The following is a 21360-nucleotide window of genomic DNA, read 5'->3' as shown; positions in this document are numbered from 1 at the left end:
TTGGTGACGGTCCTAGGCTGTCAGTTTAGCTCTGGCCAAAGCATCACAGTTCAGTTCTCTGCTCCACACAAGTACTTCCTTTAAGGAATTTGAGAAAGAATTTGGCCAATGTGGACTTCCTGTTTCTGACTCTATTTTCACTCTAAGTGAATGGGCTCAGATTAAAGAACTGGTCAGCATTCTGAAGCCCTTTGCTGATGCCACTGATCTCACACAGGGAGAGATTTCATATTTAAAACTTATAAACTCTAATCACTGGCAACAGCCATGCATGCATTCACGAGTGCATTGTGTTCCCACAAAAGGGTGACCTCTGCTCTGATTATTTTAAGACTTCAACAGCTTTGTTAACAGATTGCTGACTGAAAATCTTGTGATAATCTGGCACCGTTGCTTTTAAAATCATTTGTGGTTGCACGTGACATCCAGGAACCTTTGGCGTTTAGCGTCAATGACGTCAATCCTACAGCAGCCTGTCCAAAGGCACCATTTTTAAATTAAACAGAACTGCAAAGAAGGGGATTATGTGTGATTACCGACATCAGTTTTGGTCTAATCATAACACAATTATGTTGTGTGATTTCAAAAGACTTGGAATATTACCCACCAATCGTGTGCATTACAGTCAAGCAGGAAAGAAAATAATGCTGTGTTGGAATGGCAAATAGAGGTGAGTAAATTAATGACTGGATTTTCTGAAGGCTTTATGTTAAGTAATTCAAATAGACAGAGAATGACTCATATAGTGGCTGTGATGTGATAGAGTCATGGGACAGCCTTAAATTTGCATTTACTTTTCCACCAGTGTTTTGCTGCTTTACATTTTAAATATAACCCTGTCATTATATATTGAGATGTTTACAGCATGCTTCAATATATTGTATAATGTTTTTAGGCTATATGGAAAAGGAAAAATGTCTTTATGTGAGAGTGTGTGCTTCACAGGGAGCAAGAGAGCTTTAAAAACATCAGTTTATTTTGTTGAACCATGATACATGAAAATATTACATGATGCAGATTAATTGAATCATATAATGTTAAAAAATGGTGCATTGATCTTTAGTGAGCTGTAGTATTCAACACGACATCCGCTTAATATATTAAACCTTTGGCGTCAGGGTCATATCTTAGTAGCACTGCTAAAAAATATACATTTACTTGAGGTTAAAAATTCATTTAAAAGAGAACATAAAATATCAAAGATTTTAGTGCAAAATGTCATTCATACTGCAGCAGATATAGTATTTACATAACTCCAGTTAAAACATTGAACGGTAAAATGTTACAGTAAACAATGATGTAAACAGAAATGCCTATAGTCGGTCCTGGTCTCATTTTCCTACATTCTTATAGAGGATCATGGAAACGACCATCGCTGCAATCTGTGAAGAAACAAATTAGATTGGTTTAACCACATTTGGGCCAAATTTTGGTTATACAGATGTTTACATAAACCCCAATATCAATTTCTCAGGATGGTCTGTGAAACCAAAACTGGTGAATTTTATGAAATAAGAGCAAGACAAAAGGCAAAAACATTATAAAAATACATTATAATGCATTGATTAATCAGGATAATGACCGTTGTTATTAAAGGAATAGTTCACTTTTAAATAAACTTTTCCTGGTAATTTACTCACCCCCATGTCATCCAAGATGTCCATGTCTTTCTTTCTTCAGTTGAAAAGAAATTAAAGTTTTTGATGAAAACATTCCAGGATTTTTCTCCTTATAGTAGACTTTAATGGGCACCAAACAGTTGAAGGTCAAAATTAGTTTCACTGCAGCTTCAAATTGTTCTACATGATCCCAGATAAGAAATAAGGGTCTTATCTAGTGAAACCATCGCTCATTTTCTGAAAAAAATTGAAAGTTTTAACCTTAAATGCTCATCTTGAACTAGCTCTCTTCTTCTTCTCCTCTATTTGAATTCCAGCAGTGTAGCGGCTGCTAAGCGTATTACTGCCCTCCACAGGCCAAAGTTTGAACTAATTGTTCTATATACTATTGAACTAGCATATTGCATATAACAATTAGTTCAAACTTTGACCTGTGGAGGGCAGTAATACGCTTAGCAGCGTCTACACTGCTGGAATTCTAATAGAGAAGAAGAAGAAGAAGAAGAGAGCTAGTTCAAGATGAGCACTTCTGGTTAAAACTTTTATATAATTTTCAATTTTTTTCAGAAAATGAGCAATGGTTTCACTAGATAAGACTCTTATTTCTCATCTGGGATCATGTAGAACAATTTGAAGCTGCAGTGAAACTAATTTTGACCTTCAATCGTTTGGTGCCCATTCAAGTCCACTATAAGGAGAAAAATCCTGGAATGTTTTCATCAAAAACTTTAATTTCATTTCGACTGAAGAAAGAAAGACATGGGCATCTTGGATGACATGGGGGTGAGTAAATTATCAGGAAAAGTTTATTTAAAAGTGAACTAATCCTTTAATGCACACAGAATTATCTCATTAAAGCTTTGCCAATTATTCAGACCGTCAGTTCTATTGTTTGAGATTTTGATTATCATGATGTTTGTCTTTTGTCATTCAGTGCATATTAGGGCATATTAATCTACATAGAGGATCTTGCATGTGCTGAGTTAAAAGTAAGAATGAAGTGAATACCTCTAAAGCAGCGATTCCCAGAGCCACACCAGCCAGCAGAACTGCATTATTCTCAATTAGCTTCACTAATGACCGGAAGCAGCCCGTGATGCTCTACAACAGCAAAACACACTGATATAACACACACAGCAATACAATATTTTTTCTCATTTTTGCTTGTTTTTGCAATAGGTCTGTGGTCTAGGACATTAATGTGGACTAGGACAGTCGTATCTTTTACCGTACCACAGCTTACATTCATTTATTTCATTAATCTCATAAATTTCACCTATAGTGAGTATCAGCACAAAGCATTCTGTAACATACCGCTTGTTGTGCTGAAACTTGACCACATCTTCCTGAACTGCTGGTGCAACATGTGTCGGGATATAATGATGTTGAATTTACGAACGGGGAGCCAGTAAAGTCAGTGTAGTTGTTATATCCACAGCATTTCAGCTAAAACAACAACAATAAAAAACATATGCATGCAGTGGTTTACAAACAAGAGTTTGAATTATTAGGGATTGTGATGTCAGAAAATATAGCTAGAAATAGCTGCTAGAATTATCATGATGGCCAACACATGATGGCTGGTGCCGTACCTCCTTCATAGTGGTATTCCAGACTGAAGTGAAACTCTCATCCGCTCCATAATTCTTCTCAATGCTTTTACCAACTTTCTCTCCAATGTCATCCAGAAATTTCTGAACCTGCAATGCAGTTAAAATCACCTTCAGTCACGTTCTGTAATACTTGTAAAGACATTAAATCATAAACAGATCTTATCATAAGGAGAATGTCGGTGTTAAATGCATTTTACATGGAATAAGCCATTGTGGTTCTTAATGTGCTGCATTTTGTATTGAGCTTGGTCCTGGAAAATGTATTTATTCAAAATTAATATTAAAACACATCTTTTAAGTCTCAAATTATTATTATTTTAAACCTCTTTTATATAACACAATTACTCAGTATTTTTGAATTTACTACATAGGCTTTTTGAGTTGCAATGAAATTATTTTGCATTTGTGTTTTTCTGTTAGCTCCCACAGTTATGAAATGTTTTGAAATATGGACATTTCTATAATTACATTTCTATAAATTTCTTAAAGTTTGTCTAAATATGTTAGAAATTGTTTTTTGTGAGTGCAATTTCCATAAAACGATTCTTAAAAATCCTTATCCAATAATAATGATCTTGAAAATTATTGAATAATATACTATTGAACTAGCATATTGCATATAAAAATTAGTTCAAACTTTGACCTGTGGAGGGCAGTAATACGCTTAGCAGCGTCTACACTGCTGGAATTCTAATAGAGGAGAAGAAGAAGAGAGCTAGTTGAAGATGACCATTTATGGTTAAAATGTATAAAATTTTCAATTTTTTTCAGAAAATGAGCGATGGTTTCAATAGATAAGACGCTTATTTCTCATCTGGGATTGTGTTGAACACTTTGAAGCTGCAATGAAACTAGTTATGATGACCTTCAACTGTTTGGTGCCCATTGAAGTCTACTATAAGGAGAATAATCCTGGAATGTTTTCATCAAAAACCTTAATTTCTTTTCGACTGAAGAAAGAAAGACATGAACATCTTGGATGACATGGGGGTGAGTAGATTATCAGGAAAAGTTTATTTAAAAGTGGACTTATCCTTTAAGTGTTATCTGACACAGTTTAACTCTGAGATCTTGTCATATTTTATTACCATTTTTAAACTATAGTGAATAAACTGTATTAATGAATGAAATGTTCAAGGTGTCTGAATACATTTTGGTTTGACTGTGTATATCCCTCTACCGCATAGTGTCGCCATATGGCAACATGAACTTTGTGTTCATTTCCTTGCCACTGTCTCTTTAACAGAACATTCTCGTTTTTTTTTGTTGGTAAGATAAGACCTTAGTTTAGCCAATGATGTGCTTTGGTTAAGTCACATGACATGCAATTTTTTTCTGTGGTGCGATTTTCTGATAGACTGCCGTCTCTTGTCGGTAGTTGCTGAAAGCAAACTAAAACGTCAGTAACAAACAAGGACCCGCCCATGTCACATTCACAAAAAAAAAATGTTAACATCATCTCAGGTAAGTTATGATGACATATTCACCACTCTAAATTTTTTTTTTTTTTTTATGAAATTAGTTTTTGGTAAATCGATAAAATGTCTGTGTTGCCATATGGCAATAATGGAATGACATTATTATAATAGGTTAGCTAGCTAGCAAAGGCCAGCTGCAGTCTGTTAAACTGTAACTATAACAACATTAATGCTAGTGATATAATGTTGATTAGTCGTATGTTAAGGACTGCCATGGCATTTATATTATGGATTAATGGATTAAATCAACATCAGAGACCTGCCACCACAGCCAGTACTACTGGCCCAGACCAACCACTGGCCTACCATAGTGTCTCAAAAAGGCAGGTACAAGTGGATGTAAGTGTATTGTTAGGGTGAAGTGCACCAAATATGATGTGTACCTGTGCCTCACCTCTGAAAAAAGGTGAAGTTTCAAGGATTATGGGGGGTTCATGTTCATAACCTTCCTCTCATAAGATTGCGTAATGTTGAATTTTCATGAACTACAATATTTTTGGTTTTATGTCAATGTTTTATGATACATGATGAACAGTATTAGATTTGTTTTTAACTGTCTACATTTGCAATTTAAATAATATTCACGAAAAACGTAATGAAATTCAAAGAATATAAAGCATTATTCAGCAAAAGAGAATGGAATAAATAAAAGCACAAGATGTTGGAAAATAAGTATAAGGTGTTGTTTATATTTACTGCTAAAGCTTATAATAGCACCAATTTATTCAATACAAACAACATTTTTTAGGAAAAATATGAACTATATACACTTACACTTATTCTAAGTTATTTCCACTATTGTACGTTGTTGCCATATGTCAACATATCATAAAGTACCTTAAAACAATATTTTTTTTAGCCATTCTAAGAAAAGAAAAAGAGTCAAATATTTTTTTTTTTTTTTTTTTTTTGTAAATTTATCATAATGTGTGCGGTAGAGGGATATTGTAAACTAAATAACACTGTAAACAAAACAAAGATAGAGTTTTACAAGAAAATAACATTTCAGTCTTTCTACTTTCAATTCAATGTGTCACTTCCTGTTCATTTATAATTATTTGTGAAATTTGCTAGCAGTTTTTGAGTGAAAATTGTAAATCCTTCACCAGATTTTTTTTTTTTTTTTCAGTGTATATGTGCTTTTACTCTAGTGCGGTGCATCAGCTCTCACCAAAGGCTCAAAGACGATGAGCACCACCGCCGCTGCCACCTCTATGAGGAAGATGATGAGCACGATGACGAAGAACTAGGGAGAAAGCAGAGACTTTTACGTCTGCATCTGGGACTAAAGTTTGGGAGTTAAGCATTCAGAGCAGCTCTAGCTGAACACATTTGATGGGAACAGGCTGACTCACCGAGAGCAGCATGCATTTGCTTTCCTTCACAGCTCCGCAACATCCCAGGAAGCCCATGAGCGTCAGGAACGCTCCCACTCCGATCAACACGTAGCCGAGGTTTGCCAGCTGTGCCAGCTCAGGTGGCGCATCATCGATGTGATCTAAAAACCCCAGAAGAGAGACTCTGTCCACCGTCACCCAGATGCCCACTGCCAGTATGGCCGCACCTGCCAGCTGCAGTGAGGAAGAGAAGGACAGAGGAAACACTGTGTCAACTCGTTAACGCGTCATTTTATAGTTTAATGAGAGCCTACAATAAAGGTGCATGTGGAAACATGAGTGAATGTGCTTTTATCATTTTCCTTGTTTGATAAGAGTTACTGTAGCTCAGTTTTTGAAAGTCATTCAGTGACCTTTATGAAGAAGTGGTTAATATTTAAGAGTCATAGATTTGAGCTCTAAAGTTTTTTTTTGTTTTTTATAATAATTAGATTTAAATAGATGTGTTAGTCAGTGTCAAAGGAAGTCATAAAAATTGTTAGATGATGAAACCATCTTTTTACTCACAAAGATGACGCCATTGAAGACAAACATCATAATTTTGAGAAAACCCTTACAGCACATTTTGGCAGATTTTCGTTATTCCTAAAAAAAAAAAAAAAAAGTGAGAAGTTGTTTTAACATTATCACATATCAGATTAATACATATCAGGTACAAATGTATTTAGAGAACCTGTCATGATAACATTTATGAAAATGCAGCTTTGATCACAGGAATTAATCACATTTTTCAATATATTCACATATAAGACTTGGTAATAAATTTTACAATATCATTATTTTTACTGTATTTTTGATCAAATAAATGTAGCCTTGGGGAGACTTTACAAATATCCTGCCAACCTCAAAATTGTTAGATGCATTTTATAAAGGGGTGGAATGTAACCTGGACAATAATGGGTTATTTCGATGGCCCACTTTAGACATTTTGCTATCTATAAGTAGCTTTGCAACTACATGTTAATTAACTCTCATTAGAGTATTAGTTAGCGGATATTAAAAAGACAGTCTACACTTTATTTTGATGCTCCTCAACAGACATTCTACTGACTACAGTAACTTTGCAAGTGCATGTCAACTTATTGACACCAAACCCTAAACTTACAATCTACTAATACTCTAACGGTGTCTAAAATGGACCATCAAAATAAAGTGTAACCCACTAATGTAATTGACAGTTGTGTTTGAGTGTTCAGATCGGTAGCAGTATGTGTTATCAGCAGCTTCTCTGATATGATGTCAGAGCTGTAAAGAAGTAAACCATTAAAATACTGAGAATCTATAAAACAAGGTTCAGCACCAGAACACAGAGATAATAGAAACCAGTGTCTGAAGAGCTGCTGGTGATATCTAGACTGAAGATTAATGGACACTTAATGGCTCTACTTCCCAGACACTGGCACAGCATGTGTAACTACATGAGTAAATAAAACTTTATCTGGTTCTGGGAAATATTTGACTAATGTTGGTGATTCTGAAGAAGTCTGGGTGTTTTGCTTCCTCTAAATGTGGTGAAGCTTACTGGAGGAGGTTCTTTATTAAAGTTAGTTTGTTGGTATTCTCTATACCTCAATGGTTTCTGACTCATTGTGAGTGTGCGTGTAAGTTTGTGTGTTATTTTGAGATTTCACACTAACAACTGTATAACAAATGTGTTCCTCATCTTGCAATTCTACTATTAACAAAGCTATAAATTAATTTTAGAGTTTTACTCCTGAAAACCTCATCACTGTTTGCTCGATGTATGTCTCAGTTTCTCATGTAAGAACAGATGAAAGCAGTCTTACCTGTCCACAGGTGAATGTTTCTCTCAGGTGTGTGGGACGAATGTGAAGCCGCAAGCAAATCCTCATTCAATTATGTACTGGGGGCGGGTCTTAAACACAAACACACCTTGTGTTTTTCCCAGAAAGACTTCCTTATGGATGAAGCTTTATGGCATGAGATGGAAGTCAGCTGATGATGCAGTCATGGAAATTTTAATTGTATATACATACGTATTGAAATAAACCTTTGTACCATCTGAAGTGCAAGAAAACTCTGGTAGGCCACAAGCAGCAAACAACAAAAAAAATTACATGGATAGATCTTTATCATTTTTTTTATCAGCATCATCTGTTTACTTTGACAGATTATATTGTGCTTATGAGATAAAGGTCAAATAGTCTTTACTAGAACTGAAAAAAATGTCTATAGTCTGCCTGATCTATCTATCTATCTATCTATCTAAAAAGTTCTTCAAATATTTTGGTTACACTTTATTTTAAGGTGTCTTTGTTACAGTGTAATTATACATTTAAGAACTGATGAATATTAAGCAACTACATGTACTTACTATAGGGGTAAGATTAGGGTCTGGTTTAGGGTTAGTTGCATCTAACTATGCATACTTTACTGTTATTACTATAGTAACTACATGTAAATTTGTAACAATGACACTATAAAATAAAGTATTACCAATGTTTCTCATTTTTTGCCACAAACCAAAGGACTCACTCAAGAAGAGGAAGTTAAATCATGTTGGTTTACCATGATGCGGTTCAGAGCTACATGTTGGCCCTGATCTCATTATTTGTCATTTGGTCGCTACGTTAAGGAGCACGGTAAGACAGACTTTCATATTTCTCTCTTCTTGTAGTATTTTTTATTTTATTCTTATTTCTTTATTAGTTTTGATGATTTTGCTAAGAAAAAAAAAGTGTTTAGAACAAAAAGAACAGTCGATACAATTAGTAGTAGTAAAACAATTATAGTAAAATTATAATAAAAACAACATAAAGTACTTAGATATGATAAACTAATGGAAAATACAGTACGATTTTAAAGGGAAAGGGACAAACTGCAGTTCTAGCTAGCTTTTGAAGCATATCTGAGGCCTACGAGAGGCATCCATATCCCCCCCTTGTTTCTTCTTTTAGTATTTTTCAAACTCATTAAACTACATCTAGTTACAGCATTGGGGTAAGCTGAGCCAGCTTTTACTCAAGTACAATTCTCTAACATGATTAAGCAAGACTGTATTTAAAAATAGCTCCTGTCAACATGAAATGATAAAAATCCATAACACCGTAGCTTCTCTAAAAAGCTGTATAAATAATCACTGTCCACTTCTTGATGCATGGCATACTGGATTAGATTTACTTCACTAATAAATTATGAACATTTTAAACACGATAAATCATATTTTTAAGATGGATTTACATATGATTAAAGGTCAGGGTCAGATTAAGACAAAAAAAAAAAAAAAGTCTGTCTTTAAAGAAACAGGTTTAAATGATATTGCCTGAAGTTTACAGTTTTCTCAATTGCTTTGGCACATTTTTCAAAAAGTCTTAACATTCTCTGAACTGTAAGCTCAGCTGTCACAACTGTCCATTGCATATCTGTAAAGTGTAGTTACTCACCCAAAACAACATGCTTCAAACTTAGCTATTGTGTAAGTAAGTTGACAAATGCCACCAAAATAAAAAGTGTGTTGTCATCGTGTAAGCCACACTGGTCAAAATCTTGAGATGTTTTTTTCACCATGGAAATATTTCAGTTCTGTCTAGTTGAATGCTCTTGTGTATCTCAATGAGCTTTTTAGGTACAGATTTCAACAGCAGGTTAAATTTACTGGGGAAATCTGTACTGTAGTAATCAAAAAGAAAATGAACATTTTTATTTCTTTTTGTAGAAATATGTGACATGTAAACTGAACATTCTTAGTTGTTCATTTATTATGTCTTCTCCAAACACCACCACACATTTTTACATATCTTCATATTGCTCTTCCTCAACAAGCAACTTGGATTTATATGTAACGTATTTATACAAAAATAAATGTACTGTATAGCTGCTGCTGTTTAGGGTTGTGACGTACCTCCATTTTCACAAATAGTAGTGATTGTGTTGGGCCAACTCCAGCTTCTAAACTCAATTGGTTGATTGGTAAAATATGATTTTTATTTCATTACAATAGCAGGCATTTACATTTGCTAATTTAAACATTTCATGTCAGATTTGGAATATACATGCATGTCTGACAGATTTTGATAACTGAAAGGCCAGAAAAACTGTAAAATATACAGGTGGGCATCCAACTTGGCGAGATGCCCCTTTGCTGATCTCACAGGGGATTTCTATCCACTGTAGGAGACCGCTCAAATTATGGTTAATTACAAAATACCAAAAATATCATTTTCTTCTGCATGTTTGTTGTAGGTGTTCCAATGCTGACGTCAGTCAGAATGACTCCTCTTATTCTAATCTTTTTGCTCATGATTCACGGTGAGTCACTGCAACTCTTCACTCTGTAGATTTGTTGTGCACTCATTAATGTATTGCATGTTGCATATTTCAAGGATTTATTAAGGATAAAATACCTATCAAATTATACAACACATTTGCTCACGATGAATTCTGTGTTTCAGGAGGTTTCAGTGATGATGATGATTATGCTGGTTGGGGTGTGAGTTACAGTCCTTCACACATCTGTGCACTAAAGAACTCATCAGTGATAATGAGCTGCACTTATAAATACCCTACTGGATATAAGATCAAGAAAGCGTTCTGGACAAAAGTCTATAAAACAGGTGTTGAGTCTTCTCTCTCTGAGGACCCTGAATACAGTCAGAGGCTTCAGTATCTGGGAGATAAACAGCAGAACTGCAACATCAGACTGAGTCATGTGACACTGAAGGATTCACACAAGTACTATTTCAGATTCATCACTAATAAAGATGATGGTAAATGGATTGGTTATCCAGGAGTGACTCTTACTGTCACAGGTGACTTTCATGAGGTTTCTCTCTTCTTCTGTGCATTATGTTGAATAATAATCAGTGTATGACAGCAGCACTAGATATAATGTGTGTGTTGTGTTCAGATCTTCAGGTGGAGTCTCCTGAAAGAGTGACAGAGGGAGATTCAGTCCGTCTGACATGTAAAAGCAGCTGCTCTCTGACTGACAGAGCAACATTCATCTGGTACAGAAACTCACAGAAGATATTAAATGAGAGTAACAAACTCAACTTCAAGTCAGTCAGAAGAGAGGATGCAGGCAGATATAGCTGTGCTGTACACGGACACAATCACATCTCTCCTGCTGTTCAGCTCAATGTCATGTGTGAGTACAGATTCATTTGTTCTTTTAAAAACTGGAGATTATATTTGAATGAGATTATTTAAAGTTTTAAATATTGTCCCTTTTAGATCCTCCCAGGAGCGTCTCAGTGTCCGTCAGTCCATCTGGTGAAATAGTGTCAGGAGATTCAGTGACTCTGATCTGCAGCAGTGATTCAAACCCTCCTGCAGAAATCAGCTGGTTTAAAGGAGGAAAGTTTGTAGGATCTGGAAGAATCTTCAACATCTCAAAGATCAGCTCTGATGACAGTGGAGAATACAAGTGCAGATCCATCAATGAACATGGAGAGAAATACTCTGATGCTGTGACTTTAAACGTCATGTGTGAGTTAATGATGGTTCAGTAACTATGAAATTAAATCCTCTAAACATTGTCTGTCATCTCTACTTTATTGTGATTGTCAATGATATCAATGTTTTGTCTGTGTTAGATCCTCCAAAGAGTGTCTCAGTGTCCATCAGTCCATCTGGTGAAATAGTGTCAGGAGATTCAGTGACTCTGATCTGCAGCAGTGATTCAAACCCTCCTGCAAAAATCATCTGGTTTAAAGGAAGAAAGTTTGCAAGATCTGGAAGAATCTACAACATCTCAAAGATCAGTTCTGATGACAGTGGAGAATACAAGTGCAAGGCCAGAAATGAACATGGAGTGAAATACTCTGATGCTGTGACTTTAAACGTCATGTGTGAGTTAATGATGGTTCAGTGACTGTACTAATCATCAAATTAATGGATTAACAATCACAAAATATGAAAATTTTCTTTTAGGTTGAGCTCATTTAATTCTATTACTCTTTTTAAACAGAGGTAAACTGATCAGTTTCTCTTTATCTTTCCTCTAGTCCCAGTACACCACTGGAAGATATATCATACAGCAATTGTAGTATCACTTTGTGGAGTTGTAGCTGCTATCATCATTGTGTTAATAACCTGGTAAGAATCGGAATTTTCTTTTTTGTATTTAGTTATATAGTTAAATATTATTTTGTTAATATGTTTTCTTTTCGAGCAGCTGTATGATCAGGAAGAAACAGCAGTCCAAGGTCAGTCCTTTTCACTACAATATGGGCTCAAATACAGGGTTTGCCATTGAACATGAACTGAACTGATTGCAACACTCCTGGATTTCTCATATGCCTTTCTGTTTTCTTCCTCTCAGTCCTCCACAAACAATTCTGATGGCATGAGTGTAAACTCTGATCATAAACTGATCTCATATGTGTATGAGAATGTGATGGTAAGTGCACCTCTTTTTCATCGGGCCTACCCTAATTCAAAATCTAGTTTTGTTTTCTTCTTTCTCCTGGTTCTCATGTTTTCTTCTATCTTTCTTCCATTAAGGCTGTTGATCCATGCACCAACGCTCCTAAAATGAACATCCCTCTGTATGAGAATGTTACAGTTTATGAGAATGTTACTGTAAGTGTCCAGCTCTTCTCATTGAGAGTCAATAGAGATTAATCTTGTGCTATTAAATGTGATAAAAATGGTTAATCATTAAAATTGGATCTCATTTTTGTCTCAGACTAACAGGAATATGCTGTAGTGATGATGGCACACACCAAAACATTTTACAGTCTTCATGTGACTGTGTGGGTGGAGCCTGGATGATTGACAGGAGTGTCTGATGACGACATGTGACAATGGATACAAGTGGAAGTCAAAGACTTGTGGTCGGCAAATAATGTCGTCATGAAAATATATTGTTGCTTGACTTGTTTGATTATGAAGGCTTACAGTTTATGCTAATAGTTTATCAATTAGATTGTTGTTGTTTGTGTCACTGTAAACCTCTTTATGTCAGTGTAGGAATACAAATGTTCTAGTAAATATACTTTTAACATTGAACATTTTGAATTCATCTTTCATTCAATAAATTAGTTATCTCAATTCTAGTAGTCTTAGTTTACGCCCATGGAAATTATTTCACACTGTATGTGATGATCACTTTTTTTACAATGCACTCAACAACCTAAGGATAAAATCGAGTCCTACTCTGTTTTTTTTTTTTTTTCTTGTTTGATAAGCCACTTGCACAAAATGCATCACAATAAGGACGTGAAGTCAGTCGCAACTTTCATTTCAATCCTGACTTTAGTCACTGGAGCTTCAGCTTTTGCTGGTCAAACATAATCAAAGTCCCTTTCAAGGAAAGTCAGTTTATTTGCAACTCTTTCAGGCAGCTTTTTCACTCATGCAAGACCAAATCCTTTCTGCTTGAATGGTGAAATACACTGAAAAACTGCTGGCCAAAGTCACATTTTAATAACATATTTCAAATCTGCAACAAAATCAGACATGAACCATAAATGTTGTTTCTGATGCTTAAATAGTGTTAAAACAGTGTTTATTTTAGCTTCTAAAAGCAGCTACAGTGACACAATTACAAGTTTGGTTCTTTTATTCAGAAGGCAGGACTCTACCATCTGTACCATTACATATGCCATATTGGGCATGTGATAAAAGGCCTCAAGCTTTACTCTGACAGGACTGATTTCCTCTTCCTCCTGGTGTGACGTCCCTCAGTGTCTCTCCATAACTTATGAAGGTCACATGATCACACTGTGATGCTGTTGTCAAAGGTTCACGCGTTTGGTTTTCTCACTTTCACTCTAAAGAGGAAACTGTCTTTGTGACCCTGTTTAAGGACATGATGCATTCAAGAATAAGGCCACAAGATAAAATGATAAAAACTTTCAGACATTCAAATGAATCAATTCTGCTTCATCAGTGTGTTTTAAGTTCTTTGTTTTTTAACTTCTGGATTACTATAGTAAATTGGAGGTTTATCAAATTCACAGTTGGCAATGCTGGTGATGAAATTTTGACCTCACTGTTACTGCAATACCTTCCAGTGTTTTACAATCCCGCCTCCATCAGTTCCCATTCAAGGATAAGTGGTCTGTATATGCAAATTAAAGTATAGTCATTCAAGCTATTATTTACTCTGTCTCTCAAGATCAGGTTCCTTGTCATCACTGTCTGTATGATTGAATATAGATATTCCCAAGTTTGAAAACATTATTACATGAGCATGATATAAAGTTTCTCAGAGTTTACCTTTTATGTCTTTAGTCTAATGTCATCAGCTAAAACTCTTCTTCTGCTTTATCAGAACTATAGTTGAGGTGTCAAAAGCTCAAATTAAAATATAATGTGTTAATCACGTGTCATTCAGTGTGAAAACATCAATACTGGTTTCATCCTGATCATTTGTGGTGCTGTCTATGGTCACGAGTGTTAGTGAAACGGGTAAGAGCTTGATTTTATAACCGTTCTTTCACATATCATAAGTGTGGGGGATTTATGGGAGATTGGCTGGGGCTAGTTGTCACAGGGCTGTGTCTCAATAACTATATGGTTTAAAATCAAAAGACTAAGAGCAGAAAAATGTGTTTTCTCCAGCAATATTTGGTGTTATTGACAAACACCTCGATAAAAATCCACTTTAATCTTTTACACAACAGATAACTGTATAATGAAGGCTGATTATACAGACTTATTAGGCTTGTTTGAGATGCGCCTAGCCTCGCCTGAAGTTCAGCCGAGAGTAGGCGGCTGCAGTGAGGGGAGGAGTGAAAAAAGTGCAGGCAAGACGGACAGTTCTCTGTTCTCGTAGTGGATCAGAACCTACGAGATCAAAGGCGGATATCGCGGGATTCACACTCGCGCTTTTTTGCTCATAAACTGTATGTAATCTAAGTTCTGTTGCTTTCATATGAAAATAAACATAATGAACAATACACCCAAAGTACTTGTTATTTATTTCCATTCAAAAGATGTGTGTATCACTCATTTTTACTTTAATTATAGACATGTTTTTATATATTTTTATAAATCTGACAACAATCACATAACCCATAGAGAGATCACACTGTCAGCGAGTTTAGGAATATTCACACATAATTCATACACATAAAATAATGGTATTAGAGTTTTAAAATCAAACATTTTAAAAGAGATCAATACATCACGGTTGTTTAAACCAATAAGCTTTAAGCTGTGTCGTCAGCAAGTCGTTTCCCATCGTGCTTTTGGTCAGCGCAGTCGGTGGAGAGCAAATGCGCTCGACTGCAGAATCCGATGAGGCCGCCTTGCCCTCGCGAGAGGTTTTTGACACACGTCGGCATGACATCAGAGCAAGGCGGCCCACCCTCAGACACATTTCTAACCGGCATGCATCTCGCGGTGATCACCGGTGATCGGTTCTGCGCAGAATTTGCTCATCTCAAACAAGCCTAATGTCACAGACACACCAGGCTCCAACACCCACCAATCACAGCGCACTCCATCTCCTGAGTACTGATCACGCACACCTGCACCTCATCAGCACACCAATCAGCACCAGTATAAAAGACACTCACACACTCACTCACATTGTCCGGTCTCGTTTTATCAAGGAACTTACCTCTATGCTTACCTCAAGGACTTCTATTGCTACTTACCTGTCTCCTGTGTCTCCGAGTTACCTCCTGTGATTCCAGTCCGTGTGTGAGTGTCGTCAGTCTTCCTAGTCTCAACTCAACTACCGCTATTCTCCAGCATCCATTCTGCAAACCACAAAGGACAGTATTATTATTCTATCATTCATCATTCACTTCCACTGCATCTGCAAACTCGCTTGTTGTCACCTGTACCTCTGCTTGTGTTCAATAAACTACCTTAACTGTGATCTTCTGTGTCCGGCCCGTCTATATTGTAACCCTTATATCCAAGACTTAAATATTAAAGTGCGTCTCTATACAGAAAGCGGCTTTTAAAAATAAACCTGTCATAAGAAATATTCACCAGAGTAAGTGTGACAACTAGTCCTATGTGCTGTAAACATTAGGTGGAACATAATGGCTGGAGACTGGGGAACAGTCCATGCAAAACACCCCCCCCCCCCCCCCAAAAAAACAAAAACAAAAAACAAAAACACTGTCCAAAAGAGAGCGGAGAGATGGTGGGAGAAGCAGCAGACAGACATGTTCGGGCAACAGTACCGGGGCTAGGGAAATGTCCCCTCCACACTTAGAGTTTTGCAGTGTCTCATACGTTCTGAAAAACTCTTTGATCGCCCCCTGGAGGCTGGATGCAGTACAGGTCATAAACCCCGCCCTCTCAATGCAGTCGAATGAGACTTCAGTGAAAACTTAAAAATAAATTCTGCTTCAAATAAAACTTTCTGAAAGATGGTTTTGGTCATTTAAGGTAGTTGTTATCACGATGATATATATTCAATTGTTCGTTTTTGTGATGATTTAGATTTTAGCTAGCAATTTGATGCTATAAAAATGGGGCGTGTCGTGATGATTCGAAGTTGATTGACAGCTTGTCTGAGGACTGTCGGAGCTTCGAGGGGAGATTGAAGATGTATTAACTAACTGTTAATTTTCAATTTCTTTGTTATTTAACACCAACAAAATGAGTTGTTCAGCAGTAAACTGTACTAACCGACCTACAGGATCTGACTGATCACTGAACTTTTTTTCTGTAACATCAAATGTGGGCGTTATAAGCTAATTAATAAATGTTATTAGTTAAGATAACACACCTAATGTTAACCATGTCGGGAAAAAGCAGGTGATCGTTATCTGGCAGTTACTTATTATTTTTATGGGTATAAAATAATAATAAGCAGGACAAAACTAATGATAGCTTACTCTAATTACAGCAATCGATCTCCTGTAACGTTAGTTGAACTTGATTTAAAATGGCAGGACCGTTTCTGACGATTTAGAGTTGTTTCTAGTGGCATATTATATTGATTTTATCTACTGAATTTGCTGTTTCAAAAATATTATTGCTCTAGAAACAGAATAGCCTATTATTTTATAGGTAGACTTTTAAATTGTGTATAATTTTTATAGTCTATTTAAAATACATGAATGATGACGCAGTCGTCTGGGCGGAAGTTTGATATCGCGACTCCGCCTGCGGGCTCCACTGACGATTCCTTCTGCGCATGCCCAGGCTCCAAACTTTTTTTTTTTTACACTTTTTTTTTTTTTGTCAGCGCCCATTCATCAGCCCATTTTGGCTTCAGTTCAATACAATGGAAGGAAGCGGCGTCGCGTCGTCCATCTTTTTTTACAGTCTATGGTCTCAGCCAACACGGCTCACACACGTGCGCTGCTCGAGTGCACCTGGCACAGGCAGTAGTCCGGGAAGCTGGTCTGATGGGCAAATTAAGAAACTCCTCTAAATGTTTCTCGAGGGAGCTTTCTCCCTGCTCAAGGCACATGAGTTTGACTGGTGGAAAGTCCATGGTGCAAGCAGGGGTGAAAACGGAACAAAAAACACTGAACACGAAATAAAGAAAAGAAAAGAAACTGAAAAAAAGAAAAAGAAAAGGAAAATAAACCATGGCAACTAAGACAAACTTGAACGAGACTATGACAAAAATAGACTTTAAAAAGAGGAAGGGAAAAAATTGCAAAAACAGCAGAAAAAAAAAAGAAACTTTTCAGCTTGCATTTGCAGTTCACTCTCCTGGAGTCTGTTTGCTGTCTGAATCTAAAACACGGTAAGAGTTACTCTTGTTCAGTGATGAATATTGAATAAATAATGAATCTCCATTCACAGAAGAAACTTGACGTGAGAAACATTTTCTTTCATAATAACCTCTGAACATCCAGAACTCATGTGTGCCTAATGTTGCCTTTAAATGAGTTTCAACTGTGAAAAACTTCTAACAGTAAAGATAAAGATTTTTTTTATTTATTTATTTATTTTTTTACAGTGTTTATAATATATTTAACTGATGTTGTTATAGTTTTTTATGGAACGATAGATGACATGTTGTTGTGTAAATGATTTAGTTTCCTGCAGTGATGTCAATGATAACAGCTCCTCCTCTTCTTCTGATGTTTCTGCTCATGATTCCAGGTGAGTCTCTCCTGTAAATGCAATGGGACTTATAATAACAAAATATTTGAAACAAAGATTTTGACTAATCAGCATGCTCCATTTAGCCCTATTAGTAGCCCCAAGAAAAAGTAATAACTGGTAAAATATCTACTATTGTCACAACGCTGTGTAGATGATCCAACAAAAACACGATGATGAAGGGAGAATACAATCTTAAATAAATCCAAAGCCATAAAGGTAAATCCAAACAAGGAAAGCTTAACACAAACGTAACACTGACGAGACCAGACAAAGAACAACAGAAAAGCAGGAACTTAAGTAGTGAGGATAATAACAAGGTAATTAACAAGACACAGCTGATAAACATGAACTAATAATGATGGTGATCATAACGTTCCCGGTCCCACTTTATATTAGGTAGAGTTAACTACTATGTACTTACATAAAAAAATAAGTACAATGTACTTATTGGGTTTGAATTACAAAACACTTTCGCTGCTATTGAGGTGGGATACAGGTAAAGTTAGGGACAGGTTTGGTGGTATGGGTAGGTTTAAGGGTAGGGCTAAGGTGTAAGGGATGGGTCAACAGTGTGATTGTGAATGTAATTACAGAAATGTAAATATAAGTACAATGTAAAAATGTATGTACACAATAAGTGCATTGTATTAAATGATTAATTTAAATGTAAGTACATAGTAATTAAGGCCACTTAATATAAAGTGGAACCCATCCCCCTCCCGGAAGGTGCGTCCTCGCGCCAACAAGAATCCAACCAAAGGGGGGGGGGAGGGCACCCTGACGTCCTGGAGGTGACGGGAAGGTGGGCAGGGAGGTGCTGGCAGCTTAGGGAGCCTCCAGGGTGGCTCTGGGAGCCGGGGTGGCCAAGGCGACGCCAGTAACTCAGGCGACCAGGGTGGAGCAGGCAGTTCAGGGCACCATGGCAGTGCAGGCAGTTCAGGGTGAAGATTAACAGAGGTTTAGATGTTGTTTTACTGGTCAAAAGTAAAAAGAAAAGAAAAGAAAAACCACCATCATGATGCCACCATCATGAAGATCAGCATTTGCTTTAGTTGGGCTCTTGACCCTTGACTTTCTATGTTAGGTTTTTCTCTGCAACAATGCATATGATGTTGCATTACAGTAAACAGATATTAGCTGCTTTTATTTAGTGATATTAGTTATTGTGAGATGGCCTGATTGCATCCAAAGCAACATTTTTTTTAATTTTATTTTTAATTTTTTTTGTCATTTATACGTGTTGGTTTTGCATAACCAACCCTGTGACATAACAGCATGAGAATAAATTGTTGCAGCAAACAGCAAAAATCTTGAATGATTTTAAAACCGTGTAGTGCATAAACATTTTTGAACTCCAGTTTTATTTAGACCAGTGTTAATTTTGGCAGCCATTTTTATTTTAGTCTTTATCTTCAGATGAAAATGGTTATTAGTCTTAGTCACATTTCAGTTTTGGTCGACAAAAAGTCATTGCATTTTTGTCAACTTTTAGTAATTTATTTTAGTCAAACTGCACAACATTGGTGACATGCTTAATGCCACAATGCATTCTGGAGGCCACCCATAATGCATTGTGGCATGAAGCATGTCACCTTTGTTGAGATTCATACACTGATTCTTGATGCCTGTGTGTGAGTAAAGTTTGCAGGAGTTTTAAAGTGTTTAGTGTACAATGTGTTTTAAAACTTACTCAGCTTTTCTGATTAAAACTGTTTTAATGTTGTTTTTATAGAAGAGACAAAATTAAGATTTTGCTCATATAAAACTCTAGTCATTAGATCAGTGAGTTGTCACTACATGATGATTATATTCTTAAGTAAAGCAAACACTGACCTCAATAGTGGTGACATCAAACAAAACTATTATTTTCAACAAATCATCAACATCTAAACCTCTGTTAATTCTCAATAACAACTTTTGTAGATGTATGTCAGAAATAAAGTCAATCTGGTTAGTAATAAGTGAAGCTGGTAATGCTGTTTGTGGAGTTGTTTGATCAGATCTTGAGAGATTTAATGTCTTTTATCTTCACTTGATTTCATCTAAGGCTGAAGTTGTACTTCATGTTGTTTCTCTGTCCTTCGGTGATTCTGCTCGTTATCACCTAATTATCTCATTAACTCCAACACCGATTAAGTATTACATTTAACAGCATGTAGTATGCACACTGAAGAGTGTGGACCTAAGAGATTAGGAGCCTACATGGAGCCTACATGGGTATGCTGACTGGGAGGCGTCCCACCAGGGGGACCGTGATAGTTAAGGGGTTAATATTAGATTTTGTTTGGGCTGTTGTAACTGAGTTATAACAGCCAGACAAACAAAGACGAAATATGATCAGGTGGTGTTGGTTATGTTTTCACATAATCATTATTTGACCTGAATCACCAAACTTTAAAAGGCCAAAACTTTTTTAAAGCCCAATCTCTGAGTTAGATTTACATTATTGATTACAGCAGCACTGTGATTCTACAGCAGAAGATCAGCTTTTTTAATATAATCCAAAAGTTGTTCTGATTAAAAAAAAATAATAATAATAATAATAAATAAATAAATACAAAATTAATTAATTAAAAAAAAAAATCTTTCTTTCAGGCACACACAGACATGAAGAATCAGCGTATGAATCTCAACAGCAGTGACAAGCAAAATATTCTGATAAACAGATCAACTCTGAACATCAGAAAACGAGCTACTAAAAAGTCACATAAAAACAACAAAAAATAAAATTGTGAGAATAAAGGAAATTAAGACAATTAAGCTCATCATTTATTCATGCAGCAATGCATGATGGGAGCCATGGATGAATTTTGATTGGCTTTAACACCACTTTAGTGGGTGGAATAAACATATGCCAGGACTTATTTTCAGACCCCTGGACTTTACACTTCTGATACAGATACATGCACAGTTCTCATTATGTTGCGGAACAGAGTCGTCAGAATGCAATACTATGCAGGTCACTGCTTTTGACATTTTTTTTTCTTTTCTTTTCTTTTTTTTTTACTTTGAATGAATATGTATTATTGTATTGTTTTGGTTTATGGAACTAATAATAATAATAATAATAATAATAACAATTAAATGCCTAATAAAATGACAGTGTTGTTAGCCTACCGGAACCGGTAATAAACTTTTTTCCAGGCTTCTGATTGGCCAACATGGCTTCTGACAGCACTTCATAGCGTGTTTTTTTGTGTTTTCATGTGGACACATTTTTTTTTTTTTTTTGTACAGAGGAGGAAAAACTCAGTTT

At 36.0% G+C, this 21360-nt stretch overlaps 3 protein-coding genes across 4 annotated transcripts in view; 2 read left to right on the top strand and 1 right to left on the bottom strand.

Moving 5' to 3' along the window:
* Positions 1–21360, top strand: part of LOC125271199 (B-cell receptor CD22-like) — a 166535-nt gene that overhangs the window by 75198 nt on the left and 69977 nt on the right. Inside the window, exon 8 of the mRNA XM_048195199.1 lies at positions 11663–11917. Coding sequence (XP_048051156.1) covers positions 11663–11917 — 255 coding nt within the window. The remainder of the gene's footprint in view (positions 1–11662; positions 11918–21360) is intronic.
* On the bottom strand, positions 959–9559 carry tspan34 (tetraspanin 34). 2 transcript variants are annotated; one of them, XM_048195368.1, is made up of 9 exons: positions 9512–9559; positions 7895–8038; positions 6615–6692; positions 6066–6281; positions 5882–5956; positions 3212–3319; positions 2934–3065; positions 2628–2720; positions 959–1382 (listed from the first exon to the last, which is right to left on the bottom strand). In XM_048195368.1, exons 3-9 carry the CDS (start codon positions 6669–6671, stop codon positions 1332–1334), a joined length of 732 nt encoding a protein of 243 aa, XP_048051325.1. In that variant the 5' UTR covers positions 6672–6692; positions 7895–8038; positions 9512–9559; the 3' UTR covers positions 959–1331. The 2 variants fall into 2 exon arrangements, with proteins under 2 accessions (XP_048051325.1, XP_048051326.1); XM_048195369.1 differs by lacking the exon at positions 9512–9559 and having other exon boundaries at positions 7895–8136.
* The window catches only part of LOC125271224 (B-cell receptor CD22-like), a 1156500-nt gene continuing 1152502 nt past the window's right edge, over positions 17363–21360 (top strand). The window contains exons 1-2 of the mRNA XM_048195257.1: positions 17363–17739; positions 18035–18101. Coding sequence (XP_048051214.1) covers positions 18047–18101 — 55 coding nt within the window. The 5' untranslated portion in view covers positions 17363–17739; positions 18035–18046. The remainder of the gene's footprint in view (positions 17740–18034; positions 18102–21360) is intronic.

This window comes from Megalobrama amblycephala, linkage group LG7 (assembly GCF_018812025.1).
Source record: "Megalobrama amblycephala isolate DHTTF-2021 linkage group LG7, ASM1881202v1, whole genome shotgun sequence".
In the NCBI taxonomy this organism is placed as follows: domain Eukaryota; kingdom Metazoa; phylum Chordata; class Actinopteri; order Cypriniformes; family Xenocyprididae; genus Megalobrama; species Megalobrama amblycephala.
The sequence above is the reverse complement of the archived record's forward strand: the minus strand, read 5'-3'. Positions and strand labels throughout refer to the sequence as shown.

What these genes read in the sequence shown, in the direction of transcription:
- tspan34 (XM_048195368.1), bottom strand. Translation starts at nt 6,671, where the DNA reads ATGTGCTGTAAGGGTTTTCTCAAAATTATGATGTTTGTCTTCAATGGC. An exon ending in GCAAATGCATGCTGCTCTCG is followed by an intron (nt 5,957 to 6,065) that starts GTGAGTCAGCCT and finishes CTTTCTCCCTAG; the next exon opens with TTCTTCGTCATCGTGCTCAT. An exon ending in TGGGAATCGCTGCTTTAGAG is followed by an intron (nt 1,383 to 2,627) that starts GTATTCACTTCA and finishes GTTTCTTCACAG; the next exon opens with ATTGCAGCGATGGTCGTTTC.